Source organism: Perca fluviatilis, chromosome 15, assembly GCF_010015445.1.
Source record: "Perca fluviatilis chromosome 15, GENO_Pfluv_1.0, whole genome shotgun sequence".
In the NCBI taxonomy this organism is placed as follows: Eukaryota; Metazoa; Chordata; class Actinopteri; order Perciformes; family Percidae; genus Perca; species Perca fluviatilis.
In genome coordinates, this window is record NC_053126.1 from 6,430,627 (window position 1) to 6,451,554 (window position 20,928).

At 43.0% G+C, this 20,928-nt stretch overlaps 1 protein-coding gene across 2 annotated transcripts in view; it reads left to right on the plus strand.

Annotated features, from left to right (window-relative positions):
• Positions 1-795: 795 nt before the first annotated feature.
• LOC120574685 (protein shisa-9) overlaps positions 796-20,928 on the plus strand; it is a 109,315-nt gene continuing 89,182 nt past the window's right edge. For both annotated transcript variants that reach the window (XM_039825035.1, XM_039825036.1), the window contains exons 1-2: positions 796-2,152; positions 2,973-3,610. In XM_039825035.1, coding sequence (XP_039680969.1) covers positions 3,039-3,610 — 572 coding nt within the window. In that variant the 5' untranslated portion in view covers positions 796-2,152; positions 2,973-3,038. The remainder of the gene's footprint in view (positions 2,153-2,972; positions 3,611-20,928) is intronic.

The window sequence follows — 20,928 nt, forward strand, 5'->3', positions numbered from 1 at the left end:
AGAGAGAGAGAGTGAGTGTGGGGGGGACATTGTCATCCAGTCCTGGTTGAAAACAGCAGCAGTAGCAGCAGCGCGAGCATCACTAGCAGACGGGATACAGATGCACTGAGCAGACTGAGGCAGCGAGGAAATAAGGGAATACACACTGATGAAGAAGCAACAACAAAGGGAGAGGATGGAATAAAAAACAAAAAAAAAGCATTTTATTGCTTCTCCTTTCTCTTCCCACTTCTGTTTGGAGCATCCCACAAGCAGAGCACCAGTGAAAACACATACATATGATATATATATAAAATTCCTATACATATATATCAAATTATGCCTGTTTTCAAAGAAGCTGAAGCCGGACAAGGACTGAATTGACAGCAAAATCCATTGCATGAAAAATTGGGAGATAATATGCAGCATGTGCCTAAAAACTGTTGCATATTAATGCTTTGAGATTTGAGATTTTTTCAGACTGGGAAAAAAAAGACCAAAAAATACATTAATGCAAATTTGGAGAAAAAAAAAAAAGGCAACTGAGTTGTTAAACAACAACGAGTTTCTGCTGCAGACAGTCCTATATTTCCAAAGGGGGCTTCTTTTGAAAACTGGATATTTTTTGATCTGCCCTCATTGCCACGTTTGGCTGTCGCATCTCCACTTGTCTCTGTCGTCCGTATGGGCTGGGGGAGCATTATTCCAGTGAGGCTTGCACAAGTGCGACACTGAAAGTGCAGAGGGCAGTCCACCGGCTCTCACCCACTCGCTGATATTTCCTCAACAACGACAAAAGCCCGTACAGCTCTGCTCGGGCTGAGAAGAAAGGGTGAGGTAAGTTGTGAGGGAGCAAAAGAGGCAAAAGAAATATCAAACAGAGGATAGAGGGAGAGTTTAAACAAAGAGGCATGCTCAAAAGCTGAGCCAAAAGCAAGCCAAGGAAGGAGAGACAAAAACCTTTGAAGCCACAATCCGTTATGTGTGACACTCCACTCTGGTCAAGTATTCCAGCATCTTTTTTTTACAGCTTCTCTTGAGTCTTGGATGCAGCAACGCTAAGACATTAAGATCACAGATTCAGTATCACAACACCAGCCCCCCTCCCCTCTCTCTTTCGCCTCCTCTCCCGTTTAGTTTTTGCACTTGTAGGGCAGGACTGAGCAGGCTGACAGACAGAGCACACAGCTGGTGTCCTGGGTCTGTTAGAGACCCTGGGATCCACGGAGAGGAGGAGTTCCAGTGGAGTGAGCACGCAGCAACAGGAGTCCTGCACACGGCCAGAACAAAAGCCATTGGACTCCTTGTGTGTCGCTTAAAAGCTACAGACTGACACTGACAGAGCACTGTCACAAGGGGGATTTGAGCTGAATGAGTGTATGTGTGGGTGTGTGTGTGTGTGAGTGAGTGAGTGAGAGAGAGAGAGAGAAAACACTCCTCAGGTGCAAGAGCTTTTGGACTGTAATCAAGGATTTCAGCTTGACAAGAGCCTGGAGTAATGTTTTAAAGAATATTGCACAGCTGTTGTTACCTGTTGGGTCTTTGGTTGGAAATAGGAAGGAGATATCCTACACAAGCTTTACAAAATAAAAGCTCAATATTTAATATCACTCCTAAAAGACTGGATCCACACACCTCAAGGAGAGAGTAACGTTCACCAACGTGGAGCAAGGTGGTAGCGAAAAAGATGCCCACCACAAAAATAAAAAACCTTCTATTGAAAAGCAACATTGAGAGAAGGGTGATGATAGACTCGAGTTAAGCTCTGAGAGACAGACAACTCCAGAGGAAAACACAGCACTCTGGTCAGAGTTTTTTTTTCCAGGACATCAGAAGTGATTTGACTCCAGCGTTGAGCATTACAGTTGTTATCCACTCAGGAATATGAGTCCGTCTCCGAAGTGAAAAGCCTTTCATGTGGGAGCCCGTGACTATCTTCAAGTTTGAGAGGAATCTGCCTTCTTTTTCTGCAAGCGCCGTCAGGAACCAAGAGTTCTCACTTTTCACGGATTATCCAGCCACTCAGCAGGGGAGCTTAATGCAAGAAATGCCAGAGGCAAGTTCATTCGTAGGTAACACGCCCTCCTGAATTAGATTTCCTCCAAGCCACCAGGATTTGGATTTGTCTACAACCGCCTCTGCTGTCTGCTGATGACATATGGCTTTCTGAAAGGTGACATAATCCTGATTTGTTTTTTTATCTGCTTTGATAAACACACACCTACACACATAGGACAGATCTGCCAGGGACTGTGATGCGTCTGTGTGTATGAGTGCCTGCTCACAGGGGACTCATTCACTCCTGTTAAGATGTGAGATTGATTTCTTTCACTCACTTGTTCCTCTGCCCCTTGACGTCAATTCCATGTTCTGTAACCGTGTGCAGTAATAACTTGCCACAACGCTAATTGAATGCTACTTTATTTATTTTTCCAGGCATGCACATAGTAGGGGTGGGAATCACCAGAGGCCTCATGATACGATATCATCCCGATACTTATGTCACAATACGATATTATTGCGATTTTAGACATATTGCAATATTCTGCGATATATTGCAATGTATTACCTTTTTTCAAACTTCAAATTTTTCCCAATTTCAAATGATGTCCCCAAAGGAACATTTTGTCAACATCTGTTTTATCTAAAAAGATACATTTCTCTGTCTGTTCATCTCACTTCAATTTTATTGCTGCAAAATGGGAATGTCAAGCAGACTGACCAACACATATATCATAAAAGATCGATACTTGGCGTCTGTGTATCGATACAGTATTGCCATGAAAAATATCGCGATACTATGTTTTATCGATTTTTTTCCCCCCACCCCTAGCATATAGGGCTAACCCCCTCAATTTATCAAAACTGTTATCTCAATGATTTCTAATCTTAAACAGCGCACAGATTCATTCAGTTACAGTACTATAATGGAAATCTCTGGACACGAAGGATATTTAACTTTCTGTGTATTTGTTGTTGTTTTTTAAACCTAGGAGCTTTACTATCATTAAAATACACATCAGCACCGAGCCACCACAAGATACTGGAGTAAGTCCAAGATGGCCACCTCCGTGCATCCTATCTTGGTAAGCTTCTCCCTGGCCATTCTCCTAGGGTTGACCTCTCTGGGTGGACTGAACTCTTGGCCGTCAGGTCAGGCTTTGGCCCAGTTCTTTTCCAACAACGAGACAACCGACCCTTCTATGATACCAGAGGCTGCGCTGGCAACACCCACACCAGATGCCCCACCAGAGGACAAAACAGCTCCAACTAGCGGTAACCGTTGCTGGGGTTACTACGACGTCATGGGCCAGTGGGACCCGCCCTTCAACTGTAACGCAGGTATTTACCTGTTCTGTTGTGGCTCCTGCTTCTATCGCTTCTGCTGCCAGTTCAAAGTCCACAGTTTGGACCAGACTTCCTGTTCCAACTATGACACACCCGTCTGGGCAAACACCGGGGGGCCAGCGGCAACCGTCACAGAGGTCCAAGAGGAACCGGACAAGGATCGGACCCACATGATCGTGTATATTATCTGTGGAGTGGTGGCCATCATGGTGTTGGTCGGGATTTTCACCAAGCTCGGGCTGGAGAAGAGTCAGGGAGGACAGACGGATATGACCAACTCCAGGTATGAACTGAAAAACATGGGTGGAAGGATGGATGGATGATTTGGGGCACAGAAGGGAGTGATGATTAATGAGTAGATGATAGATGTGTTGATAATGAGCAGTGAAATAGGTAATGATGATGATGATGATGTCTCCAACAATCATTATGATATTGATGCATTTAGTTTCATAAGATTATCTGGAAGGGATGATGGATGGATGGATGGATGGATGGATGATTATTTTCAGAAGGAAAATAGTCCTTGTTGCTTTTGCATGTGTACAAAGCTTTCCAGGTCTCATCTAAATGTTTAGATTCATTCTAGACATTTCAGACCAACTTATATAGCAGCTTATTAAGAGCTATGTCAAGAGATGTGTAATGTGCTAATGTGCTATGTGTAAGAGCTATTTTGGCAAGAAACATCCAATCACACAATTTAAAATTCTGAGAGAAAAACATAACTTACTTTAAAACTGTTATCAATTACACATGACATATTACTTATGAGAAAAAGTAATTACATTGCTTTACTAATTACTCCACCCCAAAAATACTAAGTTGCATTCCTTGTTACATTACTCTTGTTACTCAGCCACAACAATAACAACAACAACAACTCAAAAGCTTATTTTTAGATTTGCTGGTAGCTAACTTTAGCATGTAAATGAGACAACTTTAGTGGGAGGCACATTTCCTCATCTGAATGCAGAAACTAAACTGAGATCAACTCTCCGTAAAACTCCCAGCAAGACAATGAACAAGCCACAAGCAATTTCAAAGTATTTGAGTGTAACTGTTATCTATTTGTTAAATTTCAAATATTGGTAAATGTCCTTACACTGCGCATTACTGAAAAGGTGACTGAGTAATACATTGCTGCCCAACACTGTCACGTACAGAATGGATTGAAAAAAACACTGAAATGATAAAAAAAATAGGAAATCTGGTCTTTATATTCAGTTGTGTAGCACATGCGTGTACATCATGTGTGCAAGTCAATGCAAATGTAAATGTCTGCATGTGTGAATGGACCTGTGTGTGTCTGCATATTTCTGCATATGTGTTAGAAGGTCACCAGCTGGGTAATGAATCAAGTGACTGATAATGATCATGGGTGTGATGTCTGTAGTCATCCATGAGGAAGCAATGGACATAGTGATGAAGAAAGAGAGAGAAAGAGAGTGGATGGAGGTCAGGCAGTAGGATGGAGATTCCAAAGGACAGATGGTGTCGTGTGTGTGGGGGATAGTAAGGGAGGAGTTTGGGGGGGAATTACAGTGCAGTTGTTGTATTTTCTCTGTATCGGTGTAGCCGTTTCACATTGATGGGTGATTGATTGCTGTGACACAACTATGACTGTGGCAATGTGCGGCCTCCAGTGAACAACGAGAAGAGAGAGGGTGTTTTTTTGGAAGGGTGGAATATTGAGCGGATCTGACTGGAGAGCAGCCGATGGCTAATTCTAGTACAGAGAACAGGGATTTCTGTTTGTGTGTGTGAGGGGAAAAGGGAGAGAGGGAGACGCCGTGTGTGTTGGGTGTGACCGGCCAGCCTATCGGGTGTTAAGAGTCGGACCAAGGGGGCTCCTTTAAAATCTTGTCATTACCGGATCCCCTCTCATCCTTCCAGGGGAGGATGAGAAGAACAGGATAGCGGTGGACATCAGCACTCATTAGTGTTATACTGCACTGAGCCACCCATAACATGATGAAAGATGGCAGCTCTTGGCACATTTTCCTCCCTGAATCAAACAATTACATGTGAGGCTTTATTCTTGAATTCAGCGGTGGTTTGGGAGATATTTCTGAACTCTGGTTGGCTGTCTTCATCACATGCAGGTCATAATGTCACAAGAGATTCAGCATTTTTGTTTGAAGTTTCTCAGAAGTGACATGGGTATGCCTCCAATCAGCTGGCAAGCATCTGTCCTGCTGAAGTGTCCTGGAGCAAGACACTGAAACTCTGCTCACTTGACCATTTACTTTGACCTTCCTGGATGAAAACAGTTTTTTTTTACCGATTGTAAATAAATAAGATAATAGAAATCATTATTTTCCAGTCCTCTTTAAAGTCAAGTAAAGAAATTGCTGCAAATTCTTTCTTGTACTTATGAATGCAGGACTTTTACTTGTAAAAGATTATGCTACTGTATATTTTTACTTAAATAGAGGATCTCAATATTTATTGTACCACTTGTACAATTTTTACATGTTGCCTATAAGACTAAATGGTTTTAAACTTTTTCAGTATTCCCAAAAAATTGTGATTTTGGTGGGGTGCCAAAGTGCCCTACTGCCTGCATTGCAATAATTCTCATTTAGCATTAATACAAAAGCACAGTTACTGTGACAAAAGCTGAATTGTTGCAAATGTGCCTCTTTTTTGTACCACAATGGCATAGTCCCAAGGAAGTGTCTCTTAACTAAGGACGGAAAAAGGGTCAGTGCCAACCACAAAGCAAAATAAGAATGTGAGAAATAAGGAGAGACAGTACAGTAGAAGGCTATGTTCGGAAAAACAAAGACAGTAACGACAGATCTAACCACTGCATGGATGTGACCAGAGCCTAGTGATAAAGGAGCCTGTAAAGGACAGTCCGCTGTAGCATAAGGGAAAAAGGTACACAAGAGAGAAGGAGGCGCTGATGAGTGAAGGCCTTAGCTGTTGTAATTCTGCTGATTTGCCATTGAGAGCTGTGGCCATGCTAAATGGATAATGATCGTCTGAGCGAGTCTTTCTTTTTTATTTTTTCTCTCTAGGGCTTGTTTTAACACCTTTGGACTATTCTTGAGTCTCTGCTTCTTTTAGAATTGAACTGGGATGGTGTTTAAAATAATGTGGTTGTCGATGTTCAATCTTATTAGAAAACTCCTATTTCAAGGTGCGTGAAAGGGTTTTCTGACCAGTTGTTGGAAGATTTATCCTGGTTAGTGCTTAGAGATAATCAGTTTATCCATTAATCATTAATACAGCATTTGCTCCCCAGGTCATATTTCTCTAATTTATTCCCATCATAATTGTCTTTCAAGAAAAACTAAATTGACTCAGCACAATCTCCCTGACAGTATAGCGTGTTCACGCAAAACACACATTTTAGAGGCAGCACCTTGCACACAAAGTCAGGGAAAAGACACAAGTGGAAGCAAACTGACAAAGCAAACCGAGTGGAAGATGTTTCATATTAAAGTGGCTATATGTAACTTTCAGTTTGCATTGATTCTAGCGGCCGCTTTGGACAAAAGTGGTAGTGTTTTTACCACACATGCCGTCATAAAGGTATTTTCTTTATGGTGCTGTATTGACCACTGTATTACTGAGTTAGCATTACCAGGAGGTCATATAGTCACAATGAATATTTTGCTCAGACAGAAACTCATTCATTTACAATAAGAGAATATGTTACAGATGCATTGTTGCATTTCAAGTGTTGCATACGGTAAGTTAGCCTACTTTGGATGTCTTGTGAGATAAACCGGGTAACATTATCACTCTCACTGTGTCACGAGCCAAAGCATTAAGAGATTGTTGTAGCAACCAACGTCATAATAACTTTTAGATTAATATAGCGTACTACAGGGGGGCAAGGGAAAAGAAAATAGTAGGCCAACACAAACACGGACTAAAAGGAAAACGTCCATGCTAAATGGAAGGAGGACTTAATTTAATCTAGGCTACTGACGTACAACCACATTGTGAATTGTAAAGTTATTTTATGAATGAAATAGACATATTACATACCCGAGGGCCAATTCGGGGACGTTTTTGAATCATTTACAATCCTGTAATTGTCTCCATCTGTTGAGAGCCATTGTCTTTCACTTTCCCTTTTAGCTTTTAGTTGTTCTTCGTTTAATTTCCTTTTTTTCCATGATGGACCTGCCCCAGTATCAGCCATAACTACAACAGATAACTTCTTAAATAATACTAAAATACAATTAGACCTGTTTAAAGAAATCTCCTGCTACCTTTTACCCAGCTGAATACACTTACACAGGATTTTCCGGTGTTATGCCGAAATCTGTGACCCGTCAGAATGTGTGCTCTGTAGCGCCATCTACCTGCCACAAATCATTTTGTGACTTCACGCGAAAAATCGGACCCGGGTAGAGGCATTAATAAAAACGATATGAAACTAGCGTTCTTTTCACTCTCAGGGACTGTTCATTATTTATTTAAGGGGCCACTGGAGGAGTTTAGGGACCTTTAGCCAAAATAGACATGACCCTCCCCTCACTATTAAAAATTGTTCTATGACCCTCCAAAACGATTTGGAAAAAAGGCATGACCCTCCCCCAACAATTCATCGATACCTTCTGTACTGGTTTGCGCTTAGCAGAATATACAGATTCCCATTATTTTTTTACAGCCATGATATACATGACTAAACCTCTGCATTCTGATCTGATGCATCCCACTCCTCTGTTATGGTGTGGTGGCCATTTCAGTAGATTTACTCACTAACGTTGTTGTGGAAACACAAAAAGCATGGAAACTAAATGCACACTGCCTGCATTACTGCATTACTTCAAATACTAAGTTAGTAAGTAACTAACTGCTTACTAAAGCAGTATATTAAATCAGATGTACTACCTACCACCATTTAGTTGTTTTGTGTTATTTAAGATATTTATAAAATATCTGGTCATGCCAGCCAGGCGTAATTATTCCACTCATTTTTTAAACAATGCAATTACCCGTTTCAGCCACCAGGAGGGCAGTGCTCCCCCTGCCCCACAGCCAAATAATGGCTTAGACCCATCTGGTAGCGGGGGCCGAGACTAAGAGCTACATGGAAAAATATGCACCAAACAAGCCACTTTGAAATTTTGCTGTATCATGAATACAAAAGGATGATCCTCCCCTCAACAAAGAATAAACATTTTTTTTCCTCCAGTGGTCCATTCCATAAATACCGAACGGGTCCCTTAGTCTCAATTTGCAAAATGCATTGAGTTTGAGACCCCAATTATAAAATATATCATGAATTTTGGTATTGTCTGAGTTTGCCTGTGAGTGACAAAACAATGGTTGATGTTTCGGTGCAGACTGGATGAGCCTTGGTGAAATTGTTTTCCCCATTTTAAAATTCATTCTCAGCCTGCATACATTTGACAGCGAGACACTTTCACCCAGCTGTGAGCGAGACAGTGCACTGGGTCTGTGTCTAAACGTGTGTGTTTGTGTACATGAGTCTGGGTGCACACGTGTGTGTGTGTGTTGTGTGTGTGTGTGTGTGCACTCAACAAATAAATCCAACCACAGAGCTGTTAAGGTGGTAATGTGCTGCAACACTAGGTCAGGCAATCACAACAGGCAGCAGTGCAATGATTTATAGCGCACACGCACACACACACACACACACACACACACACACACACACACACACACACACACACACACACACACACATTATACACTCATTATAACTGTACGTTGACCCCCTCTGTGTCCCATCCATTGCACTGCTTCTCACCTCCCAAGCGTCTGTTTGTGTTTTTGTTTTGCTGTCAGTCTGTCTGCTGCTGCTGTGTGTGTTGTGTGGAAACTGCTGCAAAGCAAAATTAAAAATGAATCATATCCTTTGATACGTGATTCAGCTGTGGGAATTAATATGCAATATCAAGTTTTCTTATTTAAGTTAACGACAGCTCAGCTCATCATATTATGGACTGCAGCTTCACTGAAGGCGAAGAGTGGATACAGCAAGACAGGAAAAAAAGAAGAGGACATACACAAAGGCCTTTCAAGTACTTGTTTATATTACCCGAAATGTTTAAAGCTGACATTTTGCATAATTGAGGGAAATCTGAAATCATGTAGACAAGATGCCAAATAGCACAGAGCAGCGATGTCCGTTCCACACACACCGTGGATCTAATAATCAGTGCCAGTGACACTAATGTAAGGTGGTGGCCAATAAATATTTGGCACATCAACCTTCATAAAATCTATTTAAAAAAAAAATGCTTGTACAGCATTACTGAAAACACAGCTACCGGTGCATTAAGACATTAAAACCATAATTGCTAGCCAACAGCATAAATAATGTGAATAGAACAATGAATAAACAATACTATAATAAATACTAGTAAATGTATTACACAGAGAGACACACACACACACACACACACACACACACACACACACACACACACACTATATATTAGTCTTGCTAGGCCAGACCCTCCCCCAAAGTGCTTTGAAAGAGGGTCTGGTTAGCGCATGGGAGGAAAACGTGCTCTGGGTTAATGGCATTTCTTTAAACCAATCAGAATCGTCATGGGCGGTGCTAAGCTCCGCACAGAGCCGCTGCAAAATGGTCGTGCGAGAGAAAACTCAGATTGGACAGAGAGTCTAGCAAGCTGTCTGGATTTACCCTGCAGAGATATGAGGAGCAGTTAACCATAGTCCTCATAAATCCACCAAATTTAAAATTCCAACACAAAGAAAGCGGAAGGAAACGAAAAATACATGCATCTGGCAGATTTTCCTGCGGCACGGGTGCAACGTCAAGGATATATATATATATATATATATATATATATATATATATATATATATATATATATATATATATATATATATATATATATATATAAGCAGTTGTGAAAGAAGTATTCAGATCCTTTACTTAAAGAAAATTAGCAGTACCACACTGTGAAAGTAGCTTTACTACAAATAAAAGTCCTGCATTCAAAACCTTACTTAAAGGGGCTGTATATGAGCCTGTACAAGGCTGTACCTGATATACCGAACATTAATAGAGCATTTAACAAATGATTGCTATGTGAAGATATAGACAAGTAATGGCATCCGGAGCAGAGAATGAAGTCCTTCTGTATGTGTTTCAATCTGAGCTTCTCTGTTCTTTGTTTTGATATGGTTCTGCCGCTCGTCCATGTTCGTGCATGTGAGTACCTTGTGCGTCGGTATCTGGCGCTGATCGACGCGACGAAGCATCGGTATTTGTTGAGTTGGGGAATGGTCTGTGAGAGCCGTGTGGAGGCAATCCCAGACTACTTATTTTCTGGATATATACTTAACCTATCAAAGGTAAAAGTAGCCTATTGTTTAGTTAAATGTTCTCTGCAGTGTTTTACTGTTATACACTATATGATGTTTCTGTATAAATAGGACTGCAGCATTAATGCAGAAAATGTATGACAAAAAATAAGCAGAACATTCTCAATTCATTAAGCAACACCTCATCCTTGGGTTTATCAGAGACATTCACAGTAACACTCATCAGATTTGGAGATAAATGGTTTTCACTGGACAGGAAGGGGATGAACAATTGTAATCTGAAAAGCTAAAGCTGTCAGACAAATGTAGTGGATGTAGTACAGTGTTGGCCTCTGAGATGTAGTGAAGTGGAAGATTAAATGTGCACACACAATGGAAATACTCAAGTAAAGTACAAGCGCCTTGTAATTTGAGTGAATGTAGAGATGCATTCCACCATTCTGTCATCAAACTAAATAATTTACTCCACAACGAAGGTCCATGTTGATGGAGAAAGGTATTTTTAAAGGAAAAACTGTCATACGCTCACATAACTAATCCTTTAAGTAACGCTGTTCATGTGTTATGTAAAGACAAGTGCTGACAAAGAAGGATTACTCATACCAAGTATTTACCTTCATCAGGGACCTTGTTAGCTCCACTGATGATGTTTGGAATATTACCACACAGCTCAAGAGCCCTTTGTGTTTTTGTTTGGTGGAACAAGTGACCACTTGATACCTAAATCTGTAACTACAAAGCACACACACACACACACACACACACACACACACACACACACACACACACACACACACACACACACACACACACACACACACACACACACACACACCTACTAATAGCATTGTACCACTTATTATAAGTTATTCCACTGAAGAGCCATGTGTTCAAGGGCACAAGCAATTGAATGACCCAAACAACCATTTCCATCGGCCATTCTATTCCTCTACTGTATTAGTATTGTGCTTCATCAACAGCACTTCCTATTTCCTTTACTGTTCAGCCTCAATGGCACTTTCCATCATCACCTGTGACAGGTGGTTAGAGCCAAGAGATAAACATGTGCACACGGCTCTGCTTTCCTCAAACGGTTACGCCAGTGGCCACACGAAGCTAACATTTTATAGCATGGGGTGCAGTCCAAAATGTGCCGGGGCCCGTCGGGGGTGGAATAAACTGATGATGTGGAGTTTAGTTGCTTTTTCATTTAGAATCAAAGGTTTTTAGGTACCATGAGCAAAACAAACTAATTAAAATATCAATAAAAAAATAAAAAAAATAAAGGAAATGACATAAAACAGATCAAACTATTCTTCAAATTGACTTTACAAAGAAAGTCATTGTTGATGTAAAACGGGTCTTCAGGCGTCAGTGCTGATTTCACCTCTTGTCACCTTGCATTAATAAGAGCTTGTGTTTTAGTAGAGCAGTGAGGCTTGTTAAGCTCACGTCCTCCTCCTCCATGCTTAATCTGGACCCAAAATAAACACTTTGATGCTGCAGCAGTATAAAAAATAGACTTTGACCCCTCCCAAAGTGCACTCAAATAAACAATGAATAACTGTTTCTGCCTTTTGTTAGCCCCTGTGCACATTTAGGGAAGAATGTATAATTGCGAATATTTTCAACCCAGACCTTTTTTTTTGGATGTGTTAAACATTTTATTACTGACTTCACTTTATGCTTCACTTCACCACTATCTCTGCTCCTCAAAACCCACTCTGAGGCCCAAGTGATATTTGGTAGTTGGACTGTAAAAGTGATTAAAACACATATTTTCAGCACTAAAACACACTTTGATCTTAGCCGACTGCTGGCTTTCATGCACCTGCCTAAAATGTTCTTCTACGCATTTTACTTGTTGGAACTCCTACATCCAAATAAAAGGTTTAAAAGGTTTATACCAGCACACTTGACATAAACAGCTCGGAGAGGCAGCGCTGCACTGGAGGATGCATGATTTATCCTTCCTGAAGATCGGACCAAACTAGTTTATTTAATCCAAGCAAAGCATTTCTGGTCCAAACACTATGTTGCTATTCATGGTATTCACACTAGTGCACTGCTGTGACAGAGATGTGATTGGTTCGTAGTTGTTGTCTTGACCTACACATCTTGTTGTTATGACTAATCAATATTTGAGGAAATATTCTGTAGAGTCAATATGAAAATATACAGTTAATGCATATATGATAATAATCAGACACAATCAAATGCTTGTGACCGGGAAGTCGACGGTTCAATCCCCAGACCGACAGGATAAATCTGGGTGGGGAAAGTGTGCCTCCGTCATAACAACTTCTACTCAAAATTGAGTTGAAGTCTTGCATTGGATTTTTTCTTCTTCTTTTTCTTCACAATTAGGTTACTTCTACTTATTTAAAAGATCTCAACACTTCCTCCACCCGGGGTGTATGCATGCATTGTATTTCTGTGTATATGGACAGGGGTTTGTCTTCTCACATGCATGTCCAATAAAGGCAGTTGTTTCAGTTGTGTTATGATTATAACTCCACACCACACCCCAGTGCAGCAAAGCTCAGAGAGACAGATTGCTGCAGAGCCCTGAAGTTCCTCAGCTCAACTGTTGCTGCAGTGGCTCCACAACACATTTTCTATCCAATGCCTCCCCCCCTATTGCTTTTTCCTTCCCCCAGTCTCCCCATTTCAAATACTGTATCCTATTATTTCTTCCCTTGTTTCTACACCTAATCTTCTCCTTTCTCTCATTCTCTTCAGGGGTCTCATGTATAAAGCAAGTGGCAGATATCAGACCGAAAAGTGTGCATGGCAGATGGTCCGATTTAAAGACAAAATGACACGAGAGTTTGCATTTTCATACAGAAATCCCTGTGTGCACATTATGCATATTAATAAAGCGAAGACATTAAACATTAAAAAGTACATTAAAAATGTTGAAGGCAGGTTTTAAGTTTAGGCAATTCACAGTGCTTTACATAAGATATAAGAGCATTAATGAAAAGATATAAAGTATAACAAAACATCCTCAAAATACTAATACTTGTACAGAATGTATGCACTTTATCTTAAGCGTGGTGAATTGCTCTCATTAAGTACATTATATTTCAAAAGCTGAATAACATTTAGTCATTTCCCACTGCTAGTTGCATGCATAATGGAATGGGACAGAATGGGACAGATGAAAATGAAGATGGGACATATAAGACTAATGCCTGTCTATATCACTTCCAGTTAATGTGATTTTTGTGAATGCCAAATTAAGCAATTGGAAGGTTTTATAGATTTGAATGAATGTTTGCATAAAATTCATAATATAGGTTCCTGTAATTAAATGAAAAACCTGCATGGAGGAACATCTAGCATAGTGAAAATTGTCATTTTCACTGCTCAAAGTATTTTTTATTCGAGGCACAACAGCTACTTACATTATCAAAATTGCAACAGCATATCTGGCAGTTGCCTCCTCTCCTCTCCTCTCCTCTCCTCTCCTCTCCTCTCCTCTCCTCTCCTACTTTAATTTAGTTACTTTCCAAAGCAGCCAAAAAAGCATCCAAAAAGTCATGACTCTTCTTTTTCTTCGTCATCCTACTTCTTCCGTGCGTGATATTTATATCAGATTTTCATCAAAGCCATGCACCCAAATGACCAGATATTTACCATAAGATAAGTAGCTAAAACACCATATTCCACTTTAAAGAAGGCAAAATATAGATAAATCAAGTGTGATGACTTCATAATGAGAGGTTTATTTTTTAAGCAGGGCTTTGGGCTGTTAAGAAGGATCTGCGTTACTTTTGACATTGTAATTTGAAGGCACTGTAGGAGGATTGTGGGAGGCTCCATTGTTAAAGTGTGTGTATGTTTTCTTGTCTATATATTTAGTCTAACAATGTTTTGCTAACTCCTCAGAACTGGCTGTGTGTGTTACATTGTGTGTCTGTGAGCCTCTCTGTGACTGTGTAAAATTGTGTACATGGAGGTTGGGAACAGGCCGTCCAACATGGGCTCCATTTTCACTCCAGTGATCCTGGTAATGGTCTTGTCCCAGTGTGGATTGACGCTCGTTCCAAGTCGCCCTGACAGAAAATCCACTGCTTACATGTAGCTGTTTGCTGGAGCGTGCACAGTAGCATTATCACTCCCTGTGTATTGTAGCTGGTCATCTGTCTTTCTCCTGCACCTCTATCTCACAACTGACTCAACTTTCACATCTATCTATCTATCTATCTATCTATCTATCTATCTATCTATCTATCTATCTATCTATCTATCTATCTATCTATCTATCTATCTATCTTCTGGTTTATCTGATGTCTATTCATCTCCATACCATTCTCAGCTATTATGCGTAGCCTATCCTCATTTCTTTGCAATCTGCCCTTCAACCTTCTATTTCCTTTTCATCTTTTAATATCTTTCTGTCAGAGGAAAGAAGAATACTGAAACATTTTACTCTGGTAGAATTGCTGTTACCCGAAGCAAGTAAAGTATCAAGTAGCCTATTGCTCAAATATTGCGTGGAAAAATTTATTATTTGTGTACATGTAACTGTAAATTAGCTCACAACAAGCTTTATGTTACTGTATTTCTAATGGCTTGTAAATACGCATTTCTATGAATTCTGTAGTTCTAGGCAAGACCCGCCCTACGAAGCAGCCCAATTGGTTGAGGTTAGGTTTTGACCTCGAGTATTAACAGTAAGGTTAGGAAAGCCGATATAACGCTGTAAATACATAAATACTATTGTAGCCTAATGTATAAGAAATGGCTAATCATTTACTCAGTTAATCATGTAAATAGAGAAATATAAATCTAAAAAGGTCAGCAATTATTTCATCATTAACTAATACCATGTGTAAATAATTTACACACGTCCTCTCGGAATATGTGGTAGAAGCTTGGTGATGTAGGCTAGCTGGTGAGCTACAGTAGCTGACAAGCTAGCCACCAACATGCTAGTTAGCTGTCAACACAATAGCGCCAGTCAGTCGAAATAGCTCACCAAGCGTCTTTTAATTTTCTCTGTACTGTTTACACCCCACGTATTTTATTCTCAGGATTGTACATCATTTCAATCTATCAAAAGTTGGTAGGTCTTAACTATCCATCCATCCATCTTCGTCCGCTTATCCGGTGTCGGGTCGCGGGGGGAGCAGCTCCAGCAGGGGACCCCAAACTTCCCTTTCCCGAGCAACATTAACCAGCTCCGACTGGGGGATCCCGAGGCGTTCCCAGGCCAGGTTGGAGATATAATCCCTCCACCTAGTCCTGGGTCTTCCCCGAGGCCTCCTCCCAGCTGGACGTGCCTGGAACACCTCCCTAGGGAGGCGCCCAGGGGGCATCCTCACCAGATGCCCGAACCACCTCAACTGGCTCCTTTCGACGCAAAGGAGCAGTGGCTCTACTCCGAGCTCCTCACGGATGACTGAGCTTCTCACCCTATCTCTAAGGGAGACACCAGCCACCCTCCTGAGGAAACCCATTTCGGCCGCTTGCACCCTGGATCTCGTTCTTTCGGTCATGACCCAGCCTTCATGACCATAGGTGAGGGTAGGAACGAAAACTGACCGGTAGATCGAGAGCTTTGCCTTCTGGCTCAGCTCTCTTTTCGTCACAACGGTGCGATAGATGGAATGTAATACCGCACCCGCTCGCGCAATTCTCCGACCAATCTCCGCTCCATTGTCCCCTCACTTCGCGAACAAAACCCCAAGGGTACTTGAACTCCTTCACTTGGGGTAAGGACTCATTCCCTACCTGGAGAAGGCATTCCATCGGTTTCCTGCTGAGAACCATGGCCTCCGATTTAGAGGTGCTGATCCTCATCCCAACCGCTTCACACTTGGGCTCGCGAACCGATCCAGTGAGTGCTGAAGGTCGCAGGCCGATGATGCCATCAGGACCACATCATCTGCAAAAAGCAGCGATGAGATCCCCAGCCCACCGAACCGCAACCCCTCCCCACCCCGACTACGCCTCGATATCCTGTCCATAAATATTACAAACAGGATTGGTGACAAAGCGCAGCCCTGGCGGAGGCCAACCCTCACCTGAAACGAGTCCGACTTACTGCCGAGAACCCGGACACAGCTCTCACTTTGGTGCGTACAGAGTTGGATGGCCCTGAGTAGAGACCCCCTCACCCCATGCTCCGCGCACCTCCCACAGTATCTCCCGGGGACCCGGTCGCCGCCTTCTCCAAATCCACAAAACACATGTAGACCGGTTGGGCATACTCCCAGGCCCCCTCCAGGATCCTTCGAGAGTGAAGAGCTGGTCCGTTGTTCCACGACCAGGACCGGAATCCGCATTGTTCCTCCTCAACCTGAGGTTCGACTATCGGCCGAACCCTCCTTTCCAGCACCTTGGGTAGACTTTACCAGGGAGGCTGAGAAGTGTGATACCCCTGTAATTGGCACACACCCTCTGGTCCCCTTTTTTAAAAGGGAACCACCACCCCAGTCTGCCACTCCTTTGGCACTGTTCCAGACTTCCACGCAATGTTGAAGAGACGTGTCAACCAGGACAGCCCCTCCACACCCAGAGCCTTGAGCATTTCTGGACGGATCTCATCAATCCCCGGGGCTTTGCCACTGTGGAGTTGTTTGACTACATCAGTGACTTCCGCCCGGGAAATCGACGACAATCCCCCGTCATCCTCCAGCTCTGCCTCTAACATAGAGGGCGTATTAGTCGGATTCAGGAGTTCCTCAAAATGCTCCTTCCACCGCCCTATTACCTCCTCAGTTGAGGTCAACAGTGTCCCATCCTTACTGTACACAGCTTGGATGGTTCCCCGCTTCCCCCTCCTGAGGTGGCGAACAGTTTTCCAGAAGCACTTTGGTGCCGACCGAAAGTCCTTCTCCATGTCTTCTCCAAACTTCTCCCACACCCGCTGCTTTGCCTCTTTCACGGCAGAGGCTGCAGCCCTTCGGGCCCTTCGGTACCCTGCAACTGCCTCCGGAGTCCTCTGGGATAACATATCCCGGAAAGACTCCTTCTTCAGTCGGACGGCTTCCCTGACCACCGGTGTCCACCACGGTGTTCGTGGGTTACCGCCCCTTGAGGCACCTAAGACCCTAAGACCACAGCTCCTCGCCGCAGCTTCAGCAATGGAAACTTTGAACATTGTCCACTCTGGTTCAATGCCCCCAGCCTCCACAGGGATGCACGAAAAGCTCCGCCGGAGGTGCGAGTTGAAAGTCCGTTGGACAGGGGCCTCCTCCAGACGTTCCCAATTTACCCGCACTAACGTTTGGGCTTACCAGGTCTGTCCAGAGTCTTCCCCCACCCCTGACCCAACTCACCACCAGATGGTGATCGGTTGACAGCTCTGCCCCTCTCTTCACCTGAGTGTGTCCAAAACGCCGGCCTCAGATCAGATGAAACGATTATAAAATCGATCATTGACCTTCGCCTAGGGTGCTCTGGTACCAGGTACACTTATGAGCATCCCTATGTTCGAACATGGTGTTCCGTTATAGACAATCCATGACTAGCACAGAAGTCCAACAACAAACAACCACTCTGGTTTAGATCAGGAGGCCGTTCCTCCCAATCACGCCTCTCCAGGTGTCTCCATCATTGCCCACGCGTGCGTTGAAGTCCCCCAGCAGAACAATGGATTCCCCCACTGGCGCCCCATGCAGGACTCCACAAAGGTCTCCAAGAAGGCCGAATACTCCGAACTCCTGTTTGGTGCATATGCACAAACAACAGTCAGAGTTTTCCCCCACAACCCGCAGGCGTAGGGAGGCGACCTCTCGTCCACGGGGTAAACTCCAACGCAGCGGGCTCAGCCGGGGGCTTGTTTGTATCCTCCACGCCGCGCCCGCACACACCCCGAGCAACTCCGGAGAAGAAAAGAGTCCAACCCCTATCCAGGAGTACAGTTCCAGAAACCGAGACTGTGCGTAGGTAAGCCCCACCAGATCTAACCGGTGCGCTCCACCTCCCGCACCAGTTCCGGCTCCTTCCCACACAGAGGTGACGTTCCACGTCCCCAGAGCCAGCGTCTGCTGCCCGGGTCTGGTCCGTCGAGGCCCCTGACCTTCACGCCACCCATGTGGCAGCGCACCCGACCAGCGGTTCCTCCCACAGGTGGTGGGCCCATGGGCTGGAGAGATGGGAGCCACGTGCGCTTGTTCGGGCTGTGCCCGGCCGGGCTCCGTGGCAAACCCGGCCACCAGGCGCTCGCCGACGAGCCCGCCGTCTGGGCCTGGCTCCAGACGGGGGCCCCGGGCTTCCTCCGGGCAGGGTCACTCCATTTCTACCTTGTTTTTCCATTGGGGTTTTTGAACCATTCTTTGTCTGGCCCCTCACGCCCCTCACCACTTTGCCTTGGGAGACCCTACCAGGAGCACAAAGCTCCAGACAACACAGCCCTCAGGTTCACAGAGACACACAAACCTCTCCACCACGATAAGGTGATGGTTCACGGAGTCTTAACTATACATTCAACAAATAGACATGTAGTAGTAACATACTGTACAATGGAGACAATAATATACATACAGGCACATATCAACATAATATACAAAAATACAAATGTACAAATTAGACATAATATCAAGACAAGTACACATGGAGTTAACTGATTATTATTACAAAGTCTGTATCATCCCTCGCTAACCGCTCTCTGTAGTAATCTTCTAATCTTCTTTTTATCACTGTTCTCATCATCATATTTGCACATCATGACAGCCGTGTTGATAATAAGGGAAATACAGGTCTTATTTACAACAGTGTACACAATCATTTTTTACAGGTTATTAGTAGCAGACCTCAACCAATATGTTTTGTTGCATGTGAGTGTGTGAGTATTTTTCTCCCTCTCTTGCTCTCTTTCCCATCCTTCCCATCTCATCCTCTTTGCCTTCTCAGTAATCACCTCTCAGCTCGTATCTGTGAACACCATTGCACCTACAGGAACGCTTAAACTTACTAACACAGTGATTAAAACAAGGAAAAATATCCATCCCCTTTGACATTCATCCCTCCCGCCCCCCTTCTCTTCCTTCTTTCACCATCCCTCCCTATCCTTCCATCTCTCCCCATTCCTTCTTTATAGTCAAAATAATTACCTGCTAGCTGGCATCGCCCAAACCGTTGTACATCTCCAGCATTGTGCAGGGATGGAGATGAAACAAGAGTGTGGATGAGGGGAAACTCAGAAGGGGGAGCTGGATGGCACAAGAGGAGGAATTCACTTCTTTACTTTACTCTCTACTTTCATCCCTTACCATCATCCTCGTTCATGTTCTGTTTGCTTATGCTTGTGTGTATCTCATTCCCCATTGGTCTCTCTTTGTCTCTGTCATCCTTCCTTTTCACTGTTGATCCTTTCTTCTGCATCACTCCTTTTTCTCTCTTCCACTTAGCCCCATTTCTTTTCCAAAGTTTATTTTTTTGCATTATAGGAGAACGTACACTGTGCAGAATGTAGTCAGTAAGATATATAGAAACACTGATACAGCCATCATCTAATAATCCAATTAATGGACATTTACAAAACCAACCAACACTAAGCACACACATACTCACCTATACACACAATAATAAACACAAACTTGTTGCGACAGGCTGCAGAGTGCAGTGCCTCTATATGTTGAGACCAATCTTAGCAGTCGTTTCTCACCTTTGAGGTCGAAAAGCTGGGTTATTTATCTTCCTCTCATACCAGTCCAAAGACAGAAAGACAGACAGAGGAGGAGACAGAGAGAGACAGAGAGGACTAAAAAAGTTGAAACAAAAAAGGTTCCATGTTTTTTTCCAGCTGTTCTCTCCTCTCAGTTAACCATTTTTTGCACTTAACCTGATATTAACTTCAGAACAAAGACTTGGATAAGAACTTAGTGTTCGCTATCCATCAGTAACAGACAGACTGGGTTGTTTTGTGATGTTTTTGGACTGGGCTTATTGTAATCCAAATTTGCATTGTGGGTGGCACTGTTCTTTCTTTCTTTCTTTCTTTCCCACAGTGGACAGAGCAATGTGTTCCAAAGGGATTATCCTGATTCTTAGTATGTACTTTACATTTTTAAATGTAACTTTAATGCCCCACATCAAAAACAATAAAGGAGTCTCCTTGACAAACGGTCGCCTTTACCTTGGTCAGGACCTCTTGGCGGTTTTTAACACAAAAGTAACGTTAATTGGTTAGGTTTAGAAAAAAAAAAAAAAAAACTTGGTTAGAATTCAGAAAGAAACAACGATTTGAGGTGTAAGTTAAGAACATTACTTAAGGAACGTTACTTAAGAAAGTTAACATATGTAGCCTACGTAACTTTTAAAAAGCCGATGTTGACTTTTGGTTTTGCACGGGAC